Below are 20,501 nucleotides of genomic sequence, written 5' to 3'. Positions count from 1 at the left end.
TACACACGACCTGCGACCTCCGAAGACTACACGTTATTTCCAATCGCCGCCGTTGGAGAGTGAGAGCAGGAGACAATGGCCTTCGGGAATGGCTGAGCGGCGGAGAGCTGGTGGTTAACGACGAAGGAACCGCCAGTGCCGCCGTGGACGGCGGTGATGAGGATAGAGACAGAAACTCCATTACATGCCGCTTCTTTCTCTCTCTCCCTCTCTTCCATGCCATCGTCTCTCCCTCCCATCCTTCTCCAGCCGTGCCGCTACTACTCCTCTCTCGAACCAGAGCTTTGTCATCGATGGCAGATCTCTCTCCACCGCCACCGCATCATTTGTGATCTCGTCCAGATTACGCAGAGGCAAAAGGGGCGAGATTTCTCTCTCTCTTATCTTTCCACTCGTACCCTCACAATTCTTTTTTTTTTAATCATTCCACTTCCTCTCACTCTCATTAAAATATTTTGATAGCCAAACATTCCCACGTGAAACCCATCAGGAAAGTGGCCCAGCTGCTGTTGCACACTTCCACAAACAAATATAAGATATTATATAAATATTTTGTTAACTACCCGGCCCATGGTATTCAAAACCCCCATACACTCCAACCAGCATGAAAATCAAACTTGAATCTTCCCCATTAATACATTTTTATTATTATTATTTTTTTTCAACAAAAAAAAAAAACCAACAATTTCCAAATTTGCACAAGAGCCCATATTTTATTCATGTCGGGGCTCACCCCGATCACCATTTTACACCCAAAAAAAAAAAAACAAAAAAAAACAAAAAAAAAAAACAACACAAATCGGCACAGTGGGATTTTTTTTTTTTTTTTTTCCCTTCTCTACTCTACTGCAGGTCTCTTCTTTTTGCCTCCATCCTGGGCGGCTCTTGACGGTGCTCCCTCAGTACTTCCTTGTCCACCGAGCACGTTCACTCCCCCATACTCCTCCACTGCAGCATATGGTGGCCCTCCAAATCGGAACATCACGGTGGCCTTCCGCTTCAGCTCCTTGTTTTCTGCCCTTAGCACGCTTATCTCTGCTCGTGCATCCTTATACATGCGTTGGAGCAGAGCCAGCTGGGAGTTTAAATGCTGCACCTCATTTGTCCTACTCTGCAGCCGGTTTGACAAGTTTGTGACCGCCGTCATGCTTTCCACACATGCCTTCAAAGTGTACTGATTAGCCTCCACATCCGTTTGCACTGCCATTTTTTGCTCCACCGACCGCATCGGAAAGTTCAACGGAGCAAACTCCGGGGCACTCGGTTGAGGTTCCAGTGCCACCGCTCCAGTTCTCTCTCTTGTTGACTCATTGAGGTCGGGAAAGAGGGTGAGCAGTCCACGGGAAGACGAGGCCATTTTCTGGGCAACGAAGTGTTACAGACTATCTCTCTCAGCACAAGGAACTCTCTTTCTCAGCAACACGAAGGATTTTTTCAGAGGTTTCTCTCAGTTTTTCTCTGCCTCAGCCTCTGCCTTCGTCTTGGTTATATAGCCAAAGCAGCCACGCGTATCATGCGCCGCTCGGCGCTAGGCGACGACAAACGGGCGCGCCAACCAAGACACTCACGTGCCTCGCCATCATGTCCGGCACACCTTTTGATGAATTGGGCACGCCTTTTGATGGCACGCCTTTTTATGGATTGGGCACGCCTTTTCATGGCACACCTTTTGATAAAATGGGCACGCCTTTTGATGGCACGCCTTTTGACAAATTGGGCACACCTTTTGAGGGTGCGACTTTTTAAGGGTCCGACAAGACTCTGTAAACTGTCCCGACATTGATTCCGGTTAGCTCCTTTATGGGTCCGACAAGACTCTGTAAACTGTTCCGACATTGATTCCGGTTAGCTCCTTCATGGGTCCGACAAGACTCTGTAAACTGTCCCGACATAGATTCCGGTTAGTTTCTACAAGGGTCCGACAAGACTCTGTAAACTGTCCCGACATTGATTCCGGTTAGTTTCTACAAGGGTCCAACAAGACTCTGTAAACTGTCACAACAACTGTCACAGCATTGTCTGCTACAACGGTCCGACATGACCCCATAAACTGTCTTCTACATCGGTCTGACACCGCCATACAGTGTCCTCTACAACGTTATGACACCCCCATACAGTGTCCTCTACAACGGTCTGACACCACCATCCAGTGTCTTCACCAACGGTCTGACACGACCATACAGTGTCTCCTATCCTTTTTTATTTTTTATGTATTTTCTTGTTTTGTTCCTCTCTTCAAACTCAAGTTGGTTAGTTTCTATCCTCCTTGAGTTTGCGGGGGGCTGTTAGAATTTACCTACACCTACTACCATCTACTACCACACCTACTACACCTACCACCAATTTACCCTCACCTACTCCTCACCTACTACCCAAATCCTCTTCTATATAATAGGAATCCTTGTAATATCAAATATACAACAACACAATACAATCAATCAATAATACATTTCTCTATTTCTTTTTATACATTGCATTTTTTACAGGATGCCCAATACGAAATTAAACACAAAATCACATGAGTACATTCGCACATAGGCACATTGTTATATTCTCCTTTCACATATCGTACGCAATTAATCACTTACGTAACAGATAATTGCATATTTATCAAATATCGCATGCTGAACATTTACTAAGTAATTATATACTCAAATCATGTTCATATTTCAAATAGACACCCGTAGGCAGAATTGAATGCACATAAACAACTTTTCATGTATGTGCATTATAACAAAACAAACTTGTTGTACACATTAGTGTAACAATTTATATCTCATATTCGAATCATGTGTGGTACTTCTTTTAGCGTGACATATCATGTTGGTCAAGCATATCAACATATCTCATACATAGGCCACGGTATTATTTCCCCTGGGCGAGGGCCTGTGCCATGGTATTATTTCCCCCAGGATAGGGCTTCATGACCATAAGCCACAGTATTATATCCCCTGGGCGAGGGCCTCCGCTAAGGATACCACAATTATGTTCAAGGAGAATTTAGGAAATCATTCATTTATACCAAACATAGCATTATACTTAATACAGAGATTCACAAATATGCATATACCAGAGAGCATACGTATTCCAAAGGTTTACCATGCAAGCAATTTACAAATTATAGCACATGACTGTTCATACCGAAACACTTAAGCATATTCTTGATGCTTTCGAATTCATACTTATCACATGAATGCATCCTAAATCTTTTCTAGACGCTCATTGCTCTTTTGGACAAGTGCGTGAGTTATTAACTCGTGCTCTGATACCACTCTGTCACGACCCGAACCCGCCCCCATGGGTTAAGGACGTAACCGGCCAGTAATCCTAAGATTACCTACGGCCTCAAACCCAAACAGACTTAACACATCAGAGTAAAGGGGCCAAAAGGGAAGCAAAATTTAAAACTTTGTCCATAGAGCTGTGCTTACATGGCACATCAAAACAAACCATACATATGTACGTTAATAACTCACAATAGAAACATAACGACATAGGTTCTGTACAGATAGGATCATCCAAAACTAAGTCAACCCATAAAAACTATAAGCAGACATATACAAAACTTCGCCAACCTGACAAAATGTAAATACATAACAAAAGGGCGAAGACGGGTCTCGTGCGTGAGACACAAGGGCTGACTCTCTCAAAACCTTAGTTGTTCTATACAGACTTCACCAAGACTGGGTCTGGACTTCTCTTGGCTCACCTACAAACACATGAATGAGCGTGAGCGATAGCCCAGTGAATAATATCAAATCAAATACAGAAGTTACCTAACAATGTAGAACAACATGTTCCAAACGGCCTTAGGCCCAATTCATATTCCATTTAACAGATATATAACTATACGAAATTCAAATCAAGTGACTGTAGTTCTAAACATTCTGGCCTTTGGCCCATTCAGATTTCCATTCATGTCAAAACGGCCTTCGGCCCACTCATTCATGTCAAAACGACCTTAGGTCCATTTATTTCCATCAAAACGACCTTCGGTCCATTTATTCATATCGAAACGACCTTCGGTCTACTCGTTTACGTCAAACGGCCTTCGGCCCATACATTCGTGTCAAAACGGCCTTCGGCCCACTCATTCATGTCAAAACAACCTTAGGTCCATTCATATATGTCAAAACGACCTTCGGTCCACTCATTTCTATCAAAACGACCTTCGGCCCGTTCATATATGTCGAAACGACCTTCGGTCCATTCATATATGTCAAAACGACCTTCGGTCCGTTCTTTTGTTATCAAAACGACCTTCAATCCATTTATGTTTATCGAAACGACTTTTGGTCCATTTATGTTTATCAAAACGACCTTTGGTCCATTTATGTTTATTCCTGTCAGACTTTTGTCCACAATCCCAATTAGCAACTTACGAAGCATATAAGGGAATAATAATTGGTCATTCACAATCATTCAAATATCGATATTACTCACAGTGATCGGCTTGTGGATTTGCCCTGGAGCTCGACCCTACACATTTCATGAACACAAAAGGGTCACTAACAGTTCAATCCGTTCTCTAATTCACATATTCCTCTTTAGGCTTTATTCTTAACTCGTTAACTCATTTACAATGCTCAATGCATGTCTAAGAGTGCTTACAAGTGAAAGAGGACGGAAAAATTATAACACAGAATGCATTTTCAAAGTTTCAGAAAACAGGGTCCCCGCTCGAGCATGGACTTCCCCGCTCGAGCGGACCCTTAAGCTTGCAAAAGTGCTGGTTACATCAAAAATACGCTCGAGCGTGAAATAGGACGCTCAAGCGGAAAGCCTGTCAAAATAGCTCCCCCGCTCGAGCGTGAATTACCCCGCTCGAGCGGACATCAAGTCTGCAAAAAGTACTGGGAGCACGCATTTCCCGCTCGAGCGTCAGGTTCCCCGCTCGAGCGGACCTCAAAATTCTGGAAAACCCAGAACTGTGTTCTTGAGCTCCAATTCGATTTTCCAGCTACATTACTTGCATGCAATGGCTCAAATCTCAAATATAATCATACCAACATGGTACCAATGCAAGATTATAACATTATGAAGCTCAATTTCTTGATTTATCTACATGCATGGCCCAAAATATGCCAAACTCAACACCAACATAACAAATTCATGCATTCAAGCTCATATCTTCTCAAATTGTACATGCATGTGATGAATTAGCCACATTCTCAACTTGGATAACCCAAATGGTGATCAAAACATGAGTTTCCTTTAACATTACATATGGATTACACACATTTGTGCTCAAACATGCAATTTCACAGTAATTTCTTACATACATGCACATATTAAGCTTCAATTCAACAATTCCAACACAATTTCATTTCAATCTTACTCTTGATCACCAAATTAGCTTGAACACACAAAATTACGAACTATAATCCAAGAATTACTCACCTAGAGGTTTTGATCTTCTAAGCTCTAGTCAATTCTTGAGCTAAATCCCCAAAATTTCCAAGCTTTAAGCCAAATTGCACAATTTCTCTCCCTTTCTCTCACCAAGGCCGGCCCTCACTCTCTCACAATTGAATCCCTCAGATTTTTGAGTTCATAAGAGTTAAAAGGGAGTGTAGTGCTATCATACAACAAGCCCCACTAATATAATATTTTAATACAAAATATTTGGACACTTAATTCATCAATTTAATCAGTTTAATCTAACCAGAATTAATTTCTAATTAAATTTCACCATAGGCTTTAAAAATTATGCCAACCACAGTGGCGTAATCAATTTCGGGTTCTGTGGCCGATAAGGCCCTCAATTTAATTTCCAGAGCAGATTATTCAAACAGATATTCCTACGGTGAACAAGTAGAATTCCAAGGTCGCATATATTCACATAATGGCATACAAAAATCATATCAAAACATATAATCACATACGTATTAGGGACCAATTAGCATATTAAGGAACAGGGGCATCACAACGCGTGCCTAGCATGTGTCAATTTACCAAAAAAAATTGTGTGTTTATCTGCCAATGATCAACAAGTACTACAAAATTGCTTCTTGTTGTAGGTGTTTGCCTTCTGTGTTTGTAATTAAAAATTCTTTGTTAAAGGCATATGTGCCATTGTGCTGCTGGTAAAATGCTTTGTATCTTGTCAAACATTTGTGTTTTCCTTAATTGTAAAGAAATGCATGTCTATACTGAGTAGTTATAGATCACAAGGTGCATGTGTGAGTGACATGATAAACATGCTTGTTTTAGGAACTTATTATGCTGCAGTCATTGTGAATTGCACTGATTTTGTTGGTCGTGTGGGTGTGGATGTTGGTGCTCGTAGCAGTATTCTGTTGTTATTTGCCACTCATATTGCCTAAGTTTTGTTTGTGTTTGTGCATGAAAAAATACTGACATAATAGATTTATCCTTGTTTGTTGGTCTTCTAGAATTCTATCCCAACTCCATCCTCTCTTTTTCTTTGCCTCACTTTTTTTCTCATATCAGGCTGGTGCTAAACATGTTTATGCAGTGGAAGCATCTGAAATGGCAGAATATGCCCGCAAACTTATTGCTGGGAACCCATTGTTGGCTCAAAGAATTACAGTGCAATTTTTTGTCTTCTTACATTTCAATTTAAATGTTAATGGAGTTAGTACACTGTTTCTTATTCTTTTTGGGGGCTCGTTTTCACTTAAATTATAGGTAGTCAAGGGTAAAGTTGAAGAAGTTGAATTGCCTGAGAAAGCAGATATTTTGATCTCAGAGCCAATGGGTAAGCTTATAATGGCATGTGTGCAATTGATAAATTCTAGTTAACTATGGCATTTTCTGTGATATTAAACATATAATGCCACGGTTGTTTTTTTTATTATTATTACTATGCAATTTAGTCACACCATCAATGTTATGTTACAAAGTGTGTGTGTGTGTGTGTGTTTTTAACCCTCTTTTCTGGTTAAGTAATGGAGACACTTTTGTAACATTATAGAATTGGCATGAAATTAGCATATGCTTGGACACAAGTGAAAATTGGGAAATATATCTATTAAAAAAGTGACTCATTGTGGTATTTTAGAATGGCACCCTCGCCCAATCTGCATGTTGGACAATCTATTCTATTAATAGTGATGGGGAGATTATCTATTGTTTTTTATGCACAAAATGAAGTCTCATTTAGAATTTGTTTTTCTTCCTATAGGGACCTTGTTAGTCAATGAAAGAATGCTGGAGACCTATGTAATTGCAAGGGATCGGTTCCTTGTTCCTAATGGAAAGATGTTTCCCACGATTGGAAGGTGACTGTACATGTCTTATTTTCTATGATCTTAATGATTTTTGTACCCACACAATACCATGGAAAAATGTTTAATGGTTCTCATTGTCATACTCCGTTAATCTCCTGTATTAAATTAGAAGACTTTCAGTTACTAGCTTGACTTCCCTCCGTGAACTAATTTGCTTTGAATTTTCTGCTTACGTTATGGTGCAAATATCATGCACGGAACATATGGGAAATTCTATAAGAGATGGAAGAAACTCAATTCAAAAGCAACCATGTTAGTTGTCAGGATTCTAGCTTTACACCTTGCTTAGGTTGTTAAGTATGTTAATTATTGTTGTTTTTGTGTTTTTCTTTGATATTTATGTCAGGAACAGTTTTTAAATTTTCACTGTGAACTATAAGTGGGAGGGTAGGTGTTGTTTATTTATTTATTTATTTATTAGCGGCTTAGGTATAGAGTGGGGATGGGGTTGACTGAACCCAAAGTGTAGCAAGGGTCCCTAGGAGTGCCTACATATATTTGTTTCACTGTGTTTTATCATATTTGTTGCAAAGATTAATATGTGTGTGCTTTGTTATGTGTCATTTGTTTGGGTTTTGATGTTTAAGGTTGATTGCTCCTGCAGAATTCATATGGCACCATTTAGTGATGAATATTTGTATGTTGAGATTGCAAATAAGGTAAGTCAAATGAGTTGAAGCACTTGTAGGGCTAATCACTATCATGTCCCCTGTGATTAAGTGAAGGTTAAGAATGATTTGTGAAATTTGCTCGACCTCAATTGTAGGTGATTTTCCCCTCCTATTTCTTGTCAAAAGAATTCAATTTCAGTATTTTTTTTAATTATTTTTTTATCAAAAATAAAAATAAAAATAAAAGTAATTCAGTTTTTAAATGTAAGCTGACCTTTTGGAATCTATCCAATTAAATAGTGATTGAATTATTCTTACACCTATTTGTATGCAAATTGTAGTGCACGCTGCATTTTACTAGGACAAAGTCCTGGATCAAAAAATCAGGGACTTTTTTGTGCTGTTATTTTACTTGAGCAATTAAACAAGCAAAAAGGGGGCTAAAAACAATATTAGGTCATTGATAATATCTTCACTAGGAAAATTTTGTCTTCTGTTTTAGAATCAGTTTATTTTTGTTTGGTCACTTGTTCCTAAATGCATCCATTTGCTTTATATTGTTTATTTCTTACTTCCATCAGAACTTGTTTTTTGTTTTTTTGTTGTGTTTTGGTTTTTTTGGCAATGAAAGTGGTCTAATATTTTTTACTCTTATCTACGCAGGCCCTCTTTTTGCAGCAACGAAGTTATTATGAGGTTGATCTAACACCTTTATATGGATCTGCTTTCCAAGGATACTTTTCTCAGGTCTGTCTTACTTTGCAATACTACAAATATTATTGAATTTTTAAGATGTTGTCACAGTTTTCTTATTATGCTTGGCTTTCAATGTCTACTAGTGCATTATAATGCATCTTATTTGTTGAACCTGTTCCTAATCTTTTCCTTCGATAATTTAGTTGTTGATACATAGAGTTTGGTTTGTTGAGGTTAGTTCTTTGAAGTTACATCTTTTGTATGTAATGCAAAATTTTCTTATTATACAAAACCACCATGAAGAACATCACCACCATTTAAAAGCTCTGGAAGGGTATTTTGATTAATAAAGTTGGGAGTAGAGAAGAAGGATTCATGTAGCCGACCTCATTTGATGGGACTTAAGGCTTGGTTTGGTTAAAGTTGGGATAGCTGTAAGTAGCGATCATTTGAAGAATGTTAATTTTTCTTATGGGTACACACCGAGCTTATGAGTTTTGATCCCATTTGTAAGGGTGTCTTCTTTACCAAGCAGTGGAGATTTTGTCCATACACATCTAATTCAGATTATCTATAACCTTAGATTGTAAGCAAATTTGAAGAATGTGTACCTTCTAGAACGTCAATAAATTTCATTCTCTTGTTAACACTGAAATAACTAATAATTAAATCCACTAGCATGAATCATTCCCTGTGAGATTTTTTTTTTTATGAAAGGTAGCCCGCCCTTGGATTGCCACCCTCAAAATCTTTTCAAACATATCAAAATGACATTATTTAAGATATCATAACTCAAGCAGATGATCTCAAGGCATGTTTGAGATGATTTTATTTGTATGTTCGTTGAAGTGTGTCATTTTGGAAGAATCTGTTATTTGTCCTTCATTAGAAGAGTTAGACCATGATGTGGATGATGTAGTCTGTGTGGAAAGAAAAATTAGGAGAAACTTTTAAGGGATTCTAGTTGAAAGTAGAAACTGTGAACAATCACATTGTTAGATTGTGGTAAATCCTGATACAGTCAATGACAGAAAAAAGCTGCTTGCAGCTTCCACATATGAATTGAATTGGGTCAATCTGAACACTCATATTATAAATGTGTTGGCAGGAAAGCATTGTTGAAAGGTTCTTGAAGCTTTCAAGTACAATGTGTGTGTGTGTGTGCACTCCATGGTTACCATCCACTTGATGGTAAAGCATTGTTCAATGGTTCTTGAAACTTTCGAGTACAATGTGTCTGTGCATACACTGCTGTCTGTCATGTTTATTGACAGTAATTATGTTGGTTTTTCTGTTATTATCATGGTGACCTCTAATGATCTCTCCCCCTCTCTCTCTCTCCTTTACTTTCTGTACAGCCAGTGGTGGATGCTTTTGATCCTAGTCTATTGGTGGCTCCAGCAATATCTCATAGGATTAACTTCACTTCTATAAAAAGGTATAGTTAACTGTCTAAATAAGAACTATCACTTGCCAACCACAATACTTGTTATAGTATTTATAAAAAATTACTTGTTTCTTTATTAGCACAGCAATTGTTCTTTCATAGTCCATGACTGGTGGCCATTCTTGGATTCAAAGAGGTCAAGTTAAAAAGGTTTTGTGGAATGGAATTACTGTTTCTGTTACTATGGAACTTCTGAAATTATGGATCACAAGGGGGTCTACAAGGGTACAAAAATGTTAAGAGGATTTGATAGCTGCTCACATTGTCTTTCTTTGCAGGGTTTATATGACTTTCTGTTTTGTAAACTTTGTGGGATTGTTTGGGTGATGGAATATGATGCAACCTGATTATGAAACTATCCATAGAGGCTGGAATATATCCATGTTGAATTGTATTTAAGTATGAAATAAAGCTTGATGATTGTCTTATATTTTTCATTCTGCAGGAAGAGGAGTTGTATGAAATTGGTGTTCCATTGAAATTCAAAGCCCCTGCGGGTACTAGAATTCATGGGTTGGCGTGTTGGTTTGATGTATTGCTTGATGGGAGGTAATCATTTGATGTTTGATTAATAATGCTCTCTCTCTCTCAACCATTGTTAATTCCTCATTCTATAGTACTGTACAAAGGTGGCTGAGCACAGCTCCTGGTGCGTCTACAACCCACTGGTATCAGCTGCATTGCGTCCTCTCTAAGCCACTTTATGTCATGCCAGGACAAGAAATTACAGGCCAACGCCACATGATTGCACACAATGCTCAGAGTTATTCTATTAACTTAACAATGAAAAGTTAGTGTTCATGATCTAACTGGTTCAATTGTATTTGTTTGTTAATAGGATTCTTTAAATGATCTAATTAGTGGTAAATGAACTTAAATAGCTAAAAGTTGGGGGCGCTGGTGCCGGACAAGGAGGAATAGTCCAGACATCGTCCGGCAAATTTGATCTCAAAGAGCCCTATTACCGAATGTCTCAACCCCAAGCCTACTCAATCGCCCAAGATCAGCCAACACATCATCTAATAAATACACAGGTATTGAATCATCCTTGTCATCATGTTGTGATCCTTATGATTTGATTTTGAAACAAAGGGATAATGGCACACCATGCCTTGCCACTGTTTCGCTTTTCCTATGAATTTGGTCGTTTTTCTAAGTGTCGGTGACTTGGTTTACTGCTTGGCAGGATATACAAATACAATCACAGGATGAAGAAGGATTTGAGTTGACGCATCAACCATCCCAAAATAAGGATATTGAGTACACTGAGTGAGTCACTAAAAAAATAAATACAAAGAAAGAAAGAGAAGCTACTGAATACTGATTGATTCCCTGTAAATTATATCAAAATGATTAAACTAGTTGAATAATCAAATGTGGCTTGCTTCAAATTATGTTATCTTGATAACTATTTATACAAATTTTTGGGGTTATACAAACAAACTTACCAATGAAGTGTTTTTGAAAGAAAATTTCAAATTTCAAAACAATGTTGGAGTGGTGACTGCTAGTTTCTAGGTGCTAGTTCTATTTAGGTCACATTAAAGTAAAAAAACCAACTTATAGTTAAAGCATAGTTTGTGACAAACTTAAAAAATAATTTGACGAAATTAATTCCAAAATCTCTTTTCTTTTAGTCATTTTTTTTTTTTTTTGTTTAATGGAAAAAGATGCAAAGTTGAACTTTTAGCATAATTTACTAAACAAAACAAAAGCAAAAGTAGGAAAATGAAATGCTAATGACTACTATATTCTTCATTTAGTTTATAATAATAATAATAATAATAATAATAATAATAATAATAATAATAATAATTGTTAGGTTTTATTTTTGGCAATCCCGTTTGACAAAACTCCTTTCAGTTGTATTTATTTTCGCACTTTTATTTCAGTGAGGCTATGAGTGTTTAGATGCGAATCCAACCCGAATTGTGCCTTTCAGAGAAGTTTGTGATGCTAATGCTTTCAAGATTGCCACTTCGCTGATTATGACGGGAATCGAGCTGCCCGGTTAGCTCGCGGGGGTCGAGCGGGCAGCGCCCCTTGGCGGGTCCGGGGCAGCGCCATGGCGGGGTCGAGGGGCAGCGCCCCCGAAGCAAAATGCAAAAATGCATTCCAAGTTGCCTTTCTGCTCGAGCGGAGAATCCCTGGTTCCAGCAGTTTTGGTCGCCTGAAAAAATACTGAGATGTGTGATTTCGCGCTCGAGCGGGTTCTATAGCACTCGAGCGGACCTCTGTTATATCACGCGCATATTTTACTGAAGACGCTCGAGCGGGCTGTTGGGCGCTCAAGCGGAGATCGCGGGACAGATTCTATAAATTCGCATATTGGGTCAGATTTTAGGATTACTACTCCAGATCTTCTTTTTGGGTTCTAGGGTTTATATCTGGGGATACTTTGTGAGTTTTCTTTGATGTTTTATTGAGTATTCAACTCATGGTTTAAAGAGAGTACATCAAAGGTTTTGTTTGCTATACAAAAGAGAGAGTTGTTCTTCGGTGGATTCTGAAGAATTCGAGCCTGAAGCTTTGGTGGATTTCCGGGGTGGCTCATCGTAAAGACAATTCCGAGGTGAAGACGGGTTGGAAGAGGCACATAGAGGTTGGTTCAATTAGGCGTGGATTCGCTAGGTAATTGAGAGTATACCTGTGTAATTCCTTTAAATCTTCTTAGTGGATTGTTTTGTGGCTGTTGCCCGTGGTTTTTTTATCACAGTTGGAGGTGTCCAATTGTGGTTTTTCCACGTAAAATCGTTGTGTCTTTGTCTTGATTGTTTGATTGGGATTGTTATATTCTGCTTAAAATTGATGCATAATCACAAATCAACATCTAGGGGATTTCTAGATTTTTTAATTGGTATCAGAGCAGGTCGTTCTATTTTTTTTTAAAAAAAAATTCTTTTAGAACGAGATCTTGTTTGATTTGTGATAATGGATTCAATTCGTGAGGGAAATTCTATGGTTCGACCACCCCTACTTGACGGATCCAATTATTCTTTTTGGAAAGCTTGGATGAGATCTTTTTTAAAATCTATTGATAAAAAAGTTTGGCAATCCGTCATGAATGGGTGGACTGAACCAACAATTACCGTTAATGGAGTTACAATCCCCAAACCAATTGATAAGTGGGACACAACTGATTACCAAAATAGTAGCTGGAATAGTAATGCTATCAATTCTCTCTTTTGCGCTGTCACACCTGAAGAGTTTAGTCGTATTTGCAATTGTGAAGTCGCAAAAGAGGCTTGGGATATCTTACAAACTATTCATGAGGGCACTCCTTCTGTGAAACGTTCAAAACTTCAAAGGCTCACATCTAGTTTCGAAAACCTTTCAATGAAAGATAGTGAGACATTTGATGAATTTTATGTGAAGTTGAGTGACATTGTAAATTCCAGCTTCAATTTAGGTGAAAAAATTTCAGAATCCAAAGTTGTGGGAAAAATTTTGAGATCCTTGCCCGATCGGTTCCAACCAAAAGTTACGGCTATTGAGGAGGCTCAAGATGTTGACAACCTCAAGCTGGATCAGTTGGTTGGAAATCTTCAAACTTATGAAGCACATAGGAATTTCAAAAAGAAACAAAAAGATACTATTGCTTATAGTAGTGCTCATAAAGTGGTAGAGGATTCAGATGAAGATTGCGAGATAGATTCCAAGATTACGGCTGCTTTTGTTAAACAATTTAAAAAATCTTTTTTGAAAAAGAATCCTAATCTTTTGGAATCTACTCATTCTCATAAATCTAAAGGCAAAGATAAACTCAAAATTAATCATATAGCCAAGAAGGAGAAAGGAAAGATACAAGGGAACTCTGAAAGACTCCAATGCTATGAATGCCAAGGATTTGGCCACTTTGCTTCAGAATGCCCTACTCGTTTGAGGAAGAAGAAAGCCCTCGCTATCACTTGGGATGATGAATCAGAATCTGATGAAGATGAAAGTGACAACGAAGATCAAGATGGGTTGGAAGAGGCACATAGAGGTTGGTTCAATTAGGCGTGGATTCGCTAGGTAATTGAGAGTATACCTGTGTAATTCCTTTAAATCTTCTTAGTGGATTGTTTTGTGGCTGTTGCCCATGGTTTTTTTATCACAGTTGGAGGTGTCCAATTGTGGTTTTTCCACGTAAAATCGTTGTGTCTTTGTCTTGATTGTTTGATTGGGATTGTTATATTCTGCTTAAAATTGATACATAATCACAAATCAACATCTAGGGGATTTCTAGATTTTTCACGGCCTAATCATTTTTTCATACATAGCCTTATAGATCGAAAATTATTCGGAACTAAGTTCCCCAAAAGCAATGCAATATCTTCAGTAATTGTTTCTCAGTTTTATGGTTTTGCACACATTTTCTGATATTTGTTGTTTGAATTAAAGTTTTGTTATATAGTAAAGTCTAATATTTGTTATGTTTTTGGCTTCTTTGTAACAAATATTGATTGTTTTTTGCTTTTAATGTGTGGTTGCAATTTTGATGGGTTCAACTTGCAAGTCCATGCCATCTTTGTCAACATCTATGCTTGTATTGAAGCTTCTAGACTTGTGGCTTGGTTTGTTGGAACCCCTAACCTGACCAAAAGTTTGGTTTGGCCTTTGATGGGGCATAGGCAATCCAATTTGACCCCATTTGGTACTTGTAAATTTTTTATCAACCGTGCTGGGGACTCCCAGTGAGGGGTGACCCCAGCTCCACGTGGGGGGCTGCAAGTCGAGAAAAAAAAAAAAGTTATGGACCAATCAAAAAACAGTGGGGGTGGTGGGGGTCTTTGGGCATTAGTCATTTTTTATATTTCAATTTTCAGTAAGGCATTCAATGTTCATGGCTTTGGAAGTTAATTGTAAGCTTGTATACTTTACATGCTAAATGACGTTCACGCATAGTATGTTCTTTACTCATGTTATATTTTAAGTAGATCTTTGTAAGATATTACTTTCATTGTATTAGTTTTCCTTAAATAACTTAACTTAAAGATAAACAAATAAATGCTTTTGAGAGCATATTGAAAGATATGTGCACATTGGATATGCATCTATGATACAATGAAAGTTAATTGTATGCTTGTATACTTTACATGCTAAATGACGTTCACGCATAGTATGTTTTTTACTCATGTTATATTTTTAGTAGATCTTTGTAAGATATTACTTTCATTGTATTAGTTTTCCTTAAATAACTTAACCTAAAAATAAATAAATAAATGCTTTTCAGAGCATATTGAAAGATATGTGCACATTGGATATGCATCTCTGACATAATAATGAGAGGTTGGCTTGAATGCTTGATGTGCTTTTGGTGGGCTAAGTAGCTTTGTTGATGATGAATGAGTATTAGGCTGGGACAAATCTAGAATTTTATTTTTGTGGTGGCAATACATGTTTATAAAAAAATTACAGCTACTAATACAACCTATATTTATTAGACCAAAATAAAAGTAGCAAGGGCATTTCTAAAAACAATGGTACCAACTAAATTTATAATGAAATAGCAATAAATTTAGTTGGTATCATTGTTTTCCATTGAACAAGTAACTTAACTAAGGAAATATAGAATATATATATATATATATATATAGAACAATATTTAGGCAATATTCTCTAATACTCTAGGATTAGTAGGATAAATTATTACATGTTTGATTCACAACACTAATAGTCAAGATATTAATAATTCTATTAAATTAGTGTAGTATTCACTATCCAATTGGATTAGTATGATAAATTATCCCCTTGTCCATTGTTTGATTTGCATTGGATAAGAAAACATATGAATGTAAGATTACAACTATATTTATCTTCTTTTCCAATCTTACCCTCCATCAATGTTTCTACCCAATCTTTACTTTATCAAAATTTCTTCATAAGCGTGGTTTGAAAAAAATTATAAATAAAAAAATAAAAGCAAAATAAAAATACAAAATACAAAGGTCATGTTTGGTTTGTTTTTAAAATTATTTTTTTTTAAAAATGTAAACTAATTCGATAAAATAAATATCAAAAATTATTTTTAAAAATTATTTTTAGCCTTCTAAAATATAAAATTATATAAAAATAATAAGTGTTTTAATTTTTAGTCAGGGGTAAAAGAGTGTTTTTATTTTATTTCCCAGCTCACGATATATAATCACACCCCTACCCCATTACTAATAATCTTACAAAATTGTTGGATTAATTATCCATTGAATTAATAATCCTAAAACAAAATTTCAAAACAAACACAGGATTATTGGGCCCATAAATTAATAATCTCAATCCCATGCTCTAATCATGTCAATTAAACATGCCCTTATTCCTTAAAGAGCAAAAATGTTATATTGTTTCTCAGTCAACTACTAAGGCCAAATATCATACCATGGCTCATGATATCACTGGGATTGTTTGGCCTTATTGGTTTCTTTCTAATTTGGGAGTCTCTCTTCTCTTACGCCTCTCTATTGTGATAGCCATGAGTGTCATTCAGATTGCACATAATTCTCCTACTCCTCTCTATTTTGATAGTCATGAGTGTCATTTAGATTGCACATAATTCTATTTTCATGAGCACAAAAAGCACATTGAGATTGATTGCCTATTATTCATCAGCATCTTAAGTTAAGCACTATTGCTTTGCTTCTTGTTCCTCTTCACAACTTGCAAAACTTCTTCACAAAGACTCATACCTCCACTCAATTTCGATTCTTACTTGACAAACTCTCAATGGTTACTGAGCTCACATCATGTGTTTGCAAACGGATTGTGGATTTGAAATCTTCCGTTTGTAATTCAATTTAGAACTTTCCTGATGTTATTAGGGTTTGTAAATATGATGATGAGAGTTAATGCAATATTGGTTCTCTCTCTAAACTTACATTTTTAACCAATAAGAAACATGCAATGTGTGCTAGCAAAATTCCAAAATGACAGTTTCAAATATTCAACTACAGTCAAGTAGCTAGATATTAGTAAATGGCACCCACATATTCCTTGGTAGGATAGCTAACAGGTTCTAGTGTAATAAAAAGCCAACTCTCAACCATTCTTGACATAAAATTCTCAAGACATTCATCAATCTAGTCACTTCTATTGTGTCAACTTCATCCTTCACTTAATCCTATATTTGTTTATAACACATATAATTATCTGCTCTCCATATACATAGTCTCAAGCATTAAAAAAACTCAAACTAAGCAAGCTTGTAACGTTGAAGAATCATTTCCCTCAAATATGACATCACCTGCATTTAAATATCATGTTAGATTTAAAATAATAAACTTCCTACTCATAATAATGACAGTGTATCATATAACATAATGAATTAGTGTTGCAAGCCCAAATCAAATAAAAAGGGGACCACTGCATAAGGCTCCTGCTAGAGTGGGATTTGAGGAGGGCAGGATATACAAAGCTTATCCCCATTTCTAAGACTCAAATCTGCACCACCAAGGATGCTGATGGCTAGAATTACCATTAGGCCAACCCACCCTCCCCAAAAACAATCAAAATGATGTTTTAATTACCAATAGACAAGTAAAAGTTTGAACTTCTCTCTCATCACATGATCCATATAATGGATAATTTATTTCCTTTTATGGTCATCAAAACACATGAACAAAAGCACAGACACACAAACACTATTGTTATAACAAGATGAAACATGATAGTTTATATTGAGATTTTGAGGGGATACATTGCCTCTTATGGAGGTCAAATATGAGCTTCAGTCCAAACACATTTTGCTAGAGACTTGGAGATACTCTTCCTCCCTAAATCACCACACCAAGCTCGTACCATCCTTCCCCAGTGGAGTATAACTGTATAATGTATATGATTGCACCTAGGGTGGCCAGAACTGTTAAGTTACCAATTTTTCCAAAAGCCTAAGCTATTAGAAAATAGGCCCAACAATCTATATAAAGCTATCTAACACCCTTCCAAAAGCCGAACTCTAATACCATACAATTTATAGAGCCCTATACAATCTAATCCAAATAACTATGTGGCTCCCAAACAATACAAGACACACACCCAACAGTAGTGTAACAAGTACTCAAATTATTGTTTGACTTCAACTTATAACCACTAATGTCTTCAATAAGTTCGCATAAAGAACACTAACAATTCATGAGATACATTAAACAATAGTATCATGTCCACTTTTTATTGACTCATTGTGAATCAATCATTTAAATTTGACATCATAATTTATATGCATGCATATGAAACCAAGAACTTAATCAATCTGAATTTCATTATCTAGATGGAGGAAATTTCATGAAAGAAACAACTAAGAGCTAATTAACAAAAATCATAAAAAGACATTGATTGGAAATTAAATATGAGATATCAGTTTAGTATATAATAAATGGCTAATGGAGATCTATAATTAAACTAAAATGTACAAAACTTACATCTTCTTGTCTTTTGCATCAATGAAATCAAATGTAGATTTTGTATAAATCTCTGCAAATTGAACAGATTCTTTTAGCAAAACAAACATATGTAACAGCATAAACAAGAAATGTTCACTAAATTCATGTTTTTTTTTTCATTATTGTAAAAATGATGTATTATTGATTGATGTTTTGATATATACAATGACTCTCCTATATATAGAAGAGAAAAACATATTCACCTACCACACCCAACTCTCACCTAACACACTTACATCTACCTACCACACTCAACTCTCACCTAACACACTCAACTCTACCTACCACACTTACAGCCCCCCTCAAACTCAAGGGGGATAGGAACTAACCAACTTGAGTTTGGAGAGAGTAACAAAACAAGAAAATACACGAATACATAAAATAAAAAAAGGATAGGAGACACTGTATGGTCGTGTCAGACCGTTGGTGAAGACGCTGGATGGTTGTGTCATAACGTTGTAGAGGACACTGTATGGTTGTGGCAGACCGTGGTAGCAGATAAAGCCTGTGACAGTTTACGGAGTCTTGCTGGACCCTTGTAGAAACTAACCGGAATCAATGTCGGGACAGTTTACAGAGTCTTGTCGGACCTATGAAGGAGCTAACCGGAATCAATGTCGGGACAGTTTACAGAGTCTTGTCGGACCCTTGAAGGAGCTAACCGGAATCAAAGTCGGGACAGTTTACAAAGTCTTGTCGGACCCCTAAAAAGTCGCACCCTCAAAAGGTGTGCCCAATCTTTTAAAAAGGCGTGCTATCAAAAGGCGTGCCCAATCCATAAAAAGGCGTGCCATCAAAAGGCGTGCCCATGTTTTCAAAAAGCGTGCCATCAAAAGGCGTGCCCAATCCATAAAAAGGCGTGCCATCAAAAGATGTGCCAGACACGCGGCGATGCACGTGATCGACAGAACGCGTGTCGGCCTCTTTGTCATGGTCTTTATAAACCGAAGCGGAGGCTGAGGCTTGGAAGCAGAGACAAAAACCTGCTAGAAAAACTCTGAAAAACTCTTCGTTTTTCTGAGAGAGATTTCTGAGAGAGATACTCTGTAACACTCTGTTTTCTGAGAGAGATACTCTGTAACACTCTGTTGTCTCTGTTTTCTGAGAGAGATTTCTGAGAGAGATACTCTGTAACACTCTGTTTTCCAGAAAATGGCTTCGTCTTCCCGTGGTCTGCTCACTCTCTTTCCAGACCTTAACGAGTCAACAAGAGAGATAACTGGTGCGGGGGCCAGTGAACCTCAACCAAGCGCCCCAGGGTTTGCTCCGTTAAACTTTCCTATGCGATCTGTGGAGCAAAAAATGGCAGTGCAAACTGACATTGAAGCCAATCAGTATACTTTGAAGTCCTGTGTGGAGACGATGACGGCAGTCACAAACTTGTCGCACCGGCTGCAGAGTAGGACAAATGAGGTGCAGCATTTAAACGGCCAACTGGCTCTGCTCCAGCGCATGTATAAGGATGCGCGAGCAGAGATAAGTGTGCTGAAGGTGGAAAACAAGGAGCTGAAGCGGAAGGCTACCGTGATGTTCCGATTTGGAGGTCCACCATATGCTGTAGTGGAGGAGCAGGGTGGAGTGAACGTGCTCGGTGGATTAGGAAGCACAGAGGCAGCACCGGCAAGGACCGCCCAGGACGGAGGCAAAAAGAAAAGATCGGCGGCAGAGTAGGTCGGTGGGTGGCTGTCGGCAGAAAAGAAAACAAATCGGTTGTGGTGGTGATGGTGATCTTGTGTGGTTTTTTTTTTTTTTTTTTTTTTTTTTTTTTTTTTTTTGGTTGTGGTGTAAAATGTGGATCGGGGTGAATCCCGGAGATGAATAAAATATGGTTGTTGTGCAAATTGGAAAATGGTTTTGGGTTTTTTTTTTTTTTATTTTTAAAGAGGGGGAACACGCCCAAAAAAAATAATAATAATGATAATGGTTTGGGGTTTGAGTAAGATATTATAATAAAAAGAAATATATATAATACATATGGGCAGAGGAGAAGATGGATTTTAAAAATTTGATTTTGGTGGGTGAGATGATTATGTTTTGTTTTAAAAAACAAAAAGACACCACCATGTGCATCTCTGCTGTGATT

At 37.4% G+C, this 20,501-nt stretch overlaps 1 protein-coding gene across 1 annotated transcript; it reads left to right on the top strand.

Annotated features, from left to right (window-relative positions):
• Positions 1-6,191: 6,191 nt before the first annotated feature.
• On the top strand, positions 6,192-11,280 carry LOC145789313 (putative histone-arginine methyltransferase 1.3). The gene is made up of 11 exons (XM_082885431.1): positions 6,192-6,291; positions 6,479-6,552; positions 6,652-6,721; positions 7,148-7,244; positions 7,858-7,912; positions 8,528-8,611; positions 9,560-9,631; positions 10,110-10,232; positions 10,453-10,539; positions 10,889-11,041; positions 11,194-11,280. Exons 1-11 carry the CDS (start codon positions 6,192-6,194, stop codon positions 11,278-11,280), a joined length of 1,002 nt encoding a protein of 333 aa, XP_082741557.1.
• The last annotated feature ends 9,221 nt before the right edge of the window (positions 11,281-20,501 follow it).

Source organism: Camellia sinensis, chromosome 8, assembly GCF_055761805.1.
Source record: "Camellia sinensis isolate YWXY chromosome 8, ASM5576180v1, whole genome shotgun sequence".
In the NCBI taxonomy this organism is placed as follows: domain Eukaryota; kingdom Viridiplantae; phylum Streptophyta; class Magnoliopsida; order Ericales; family Theaceae; genus Camellia; species Camellia sinensis.
The sequence above is the reverse complement of the archived record's forward strand: the minus strand, read 5'-3'. Positions and strand labels throughout refer to the sequence as shown.

Coding starts and splice junctions, on each gene's coding strand:
- LOC145789313 (XM_082885431.1), top strand. CDS start 6,192: ATGATAAACATGCTTGTTTTAGGAACTTATTATGCTGCAGTCATTGTG. Junction 6,553..6,651: donor TGTTGGCTCAAAGAATTACA/GTGCAATTTTTT, acceptor CTTAAATTATAG/GTAGTCAAGGGTAAAGTTGA. Junction 8,612..9,559: donor TCCAAGGATACTTTTCTCAG/GTCTGTCTTACT, acceptor TCACATTGTTAG/ATTGTGGTAAATCCTGATAC.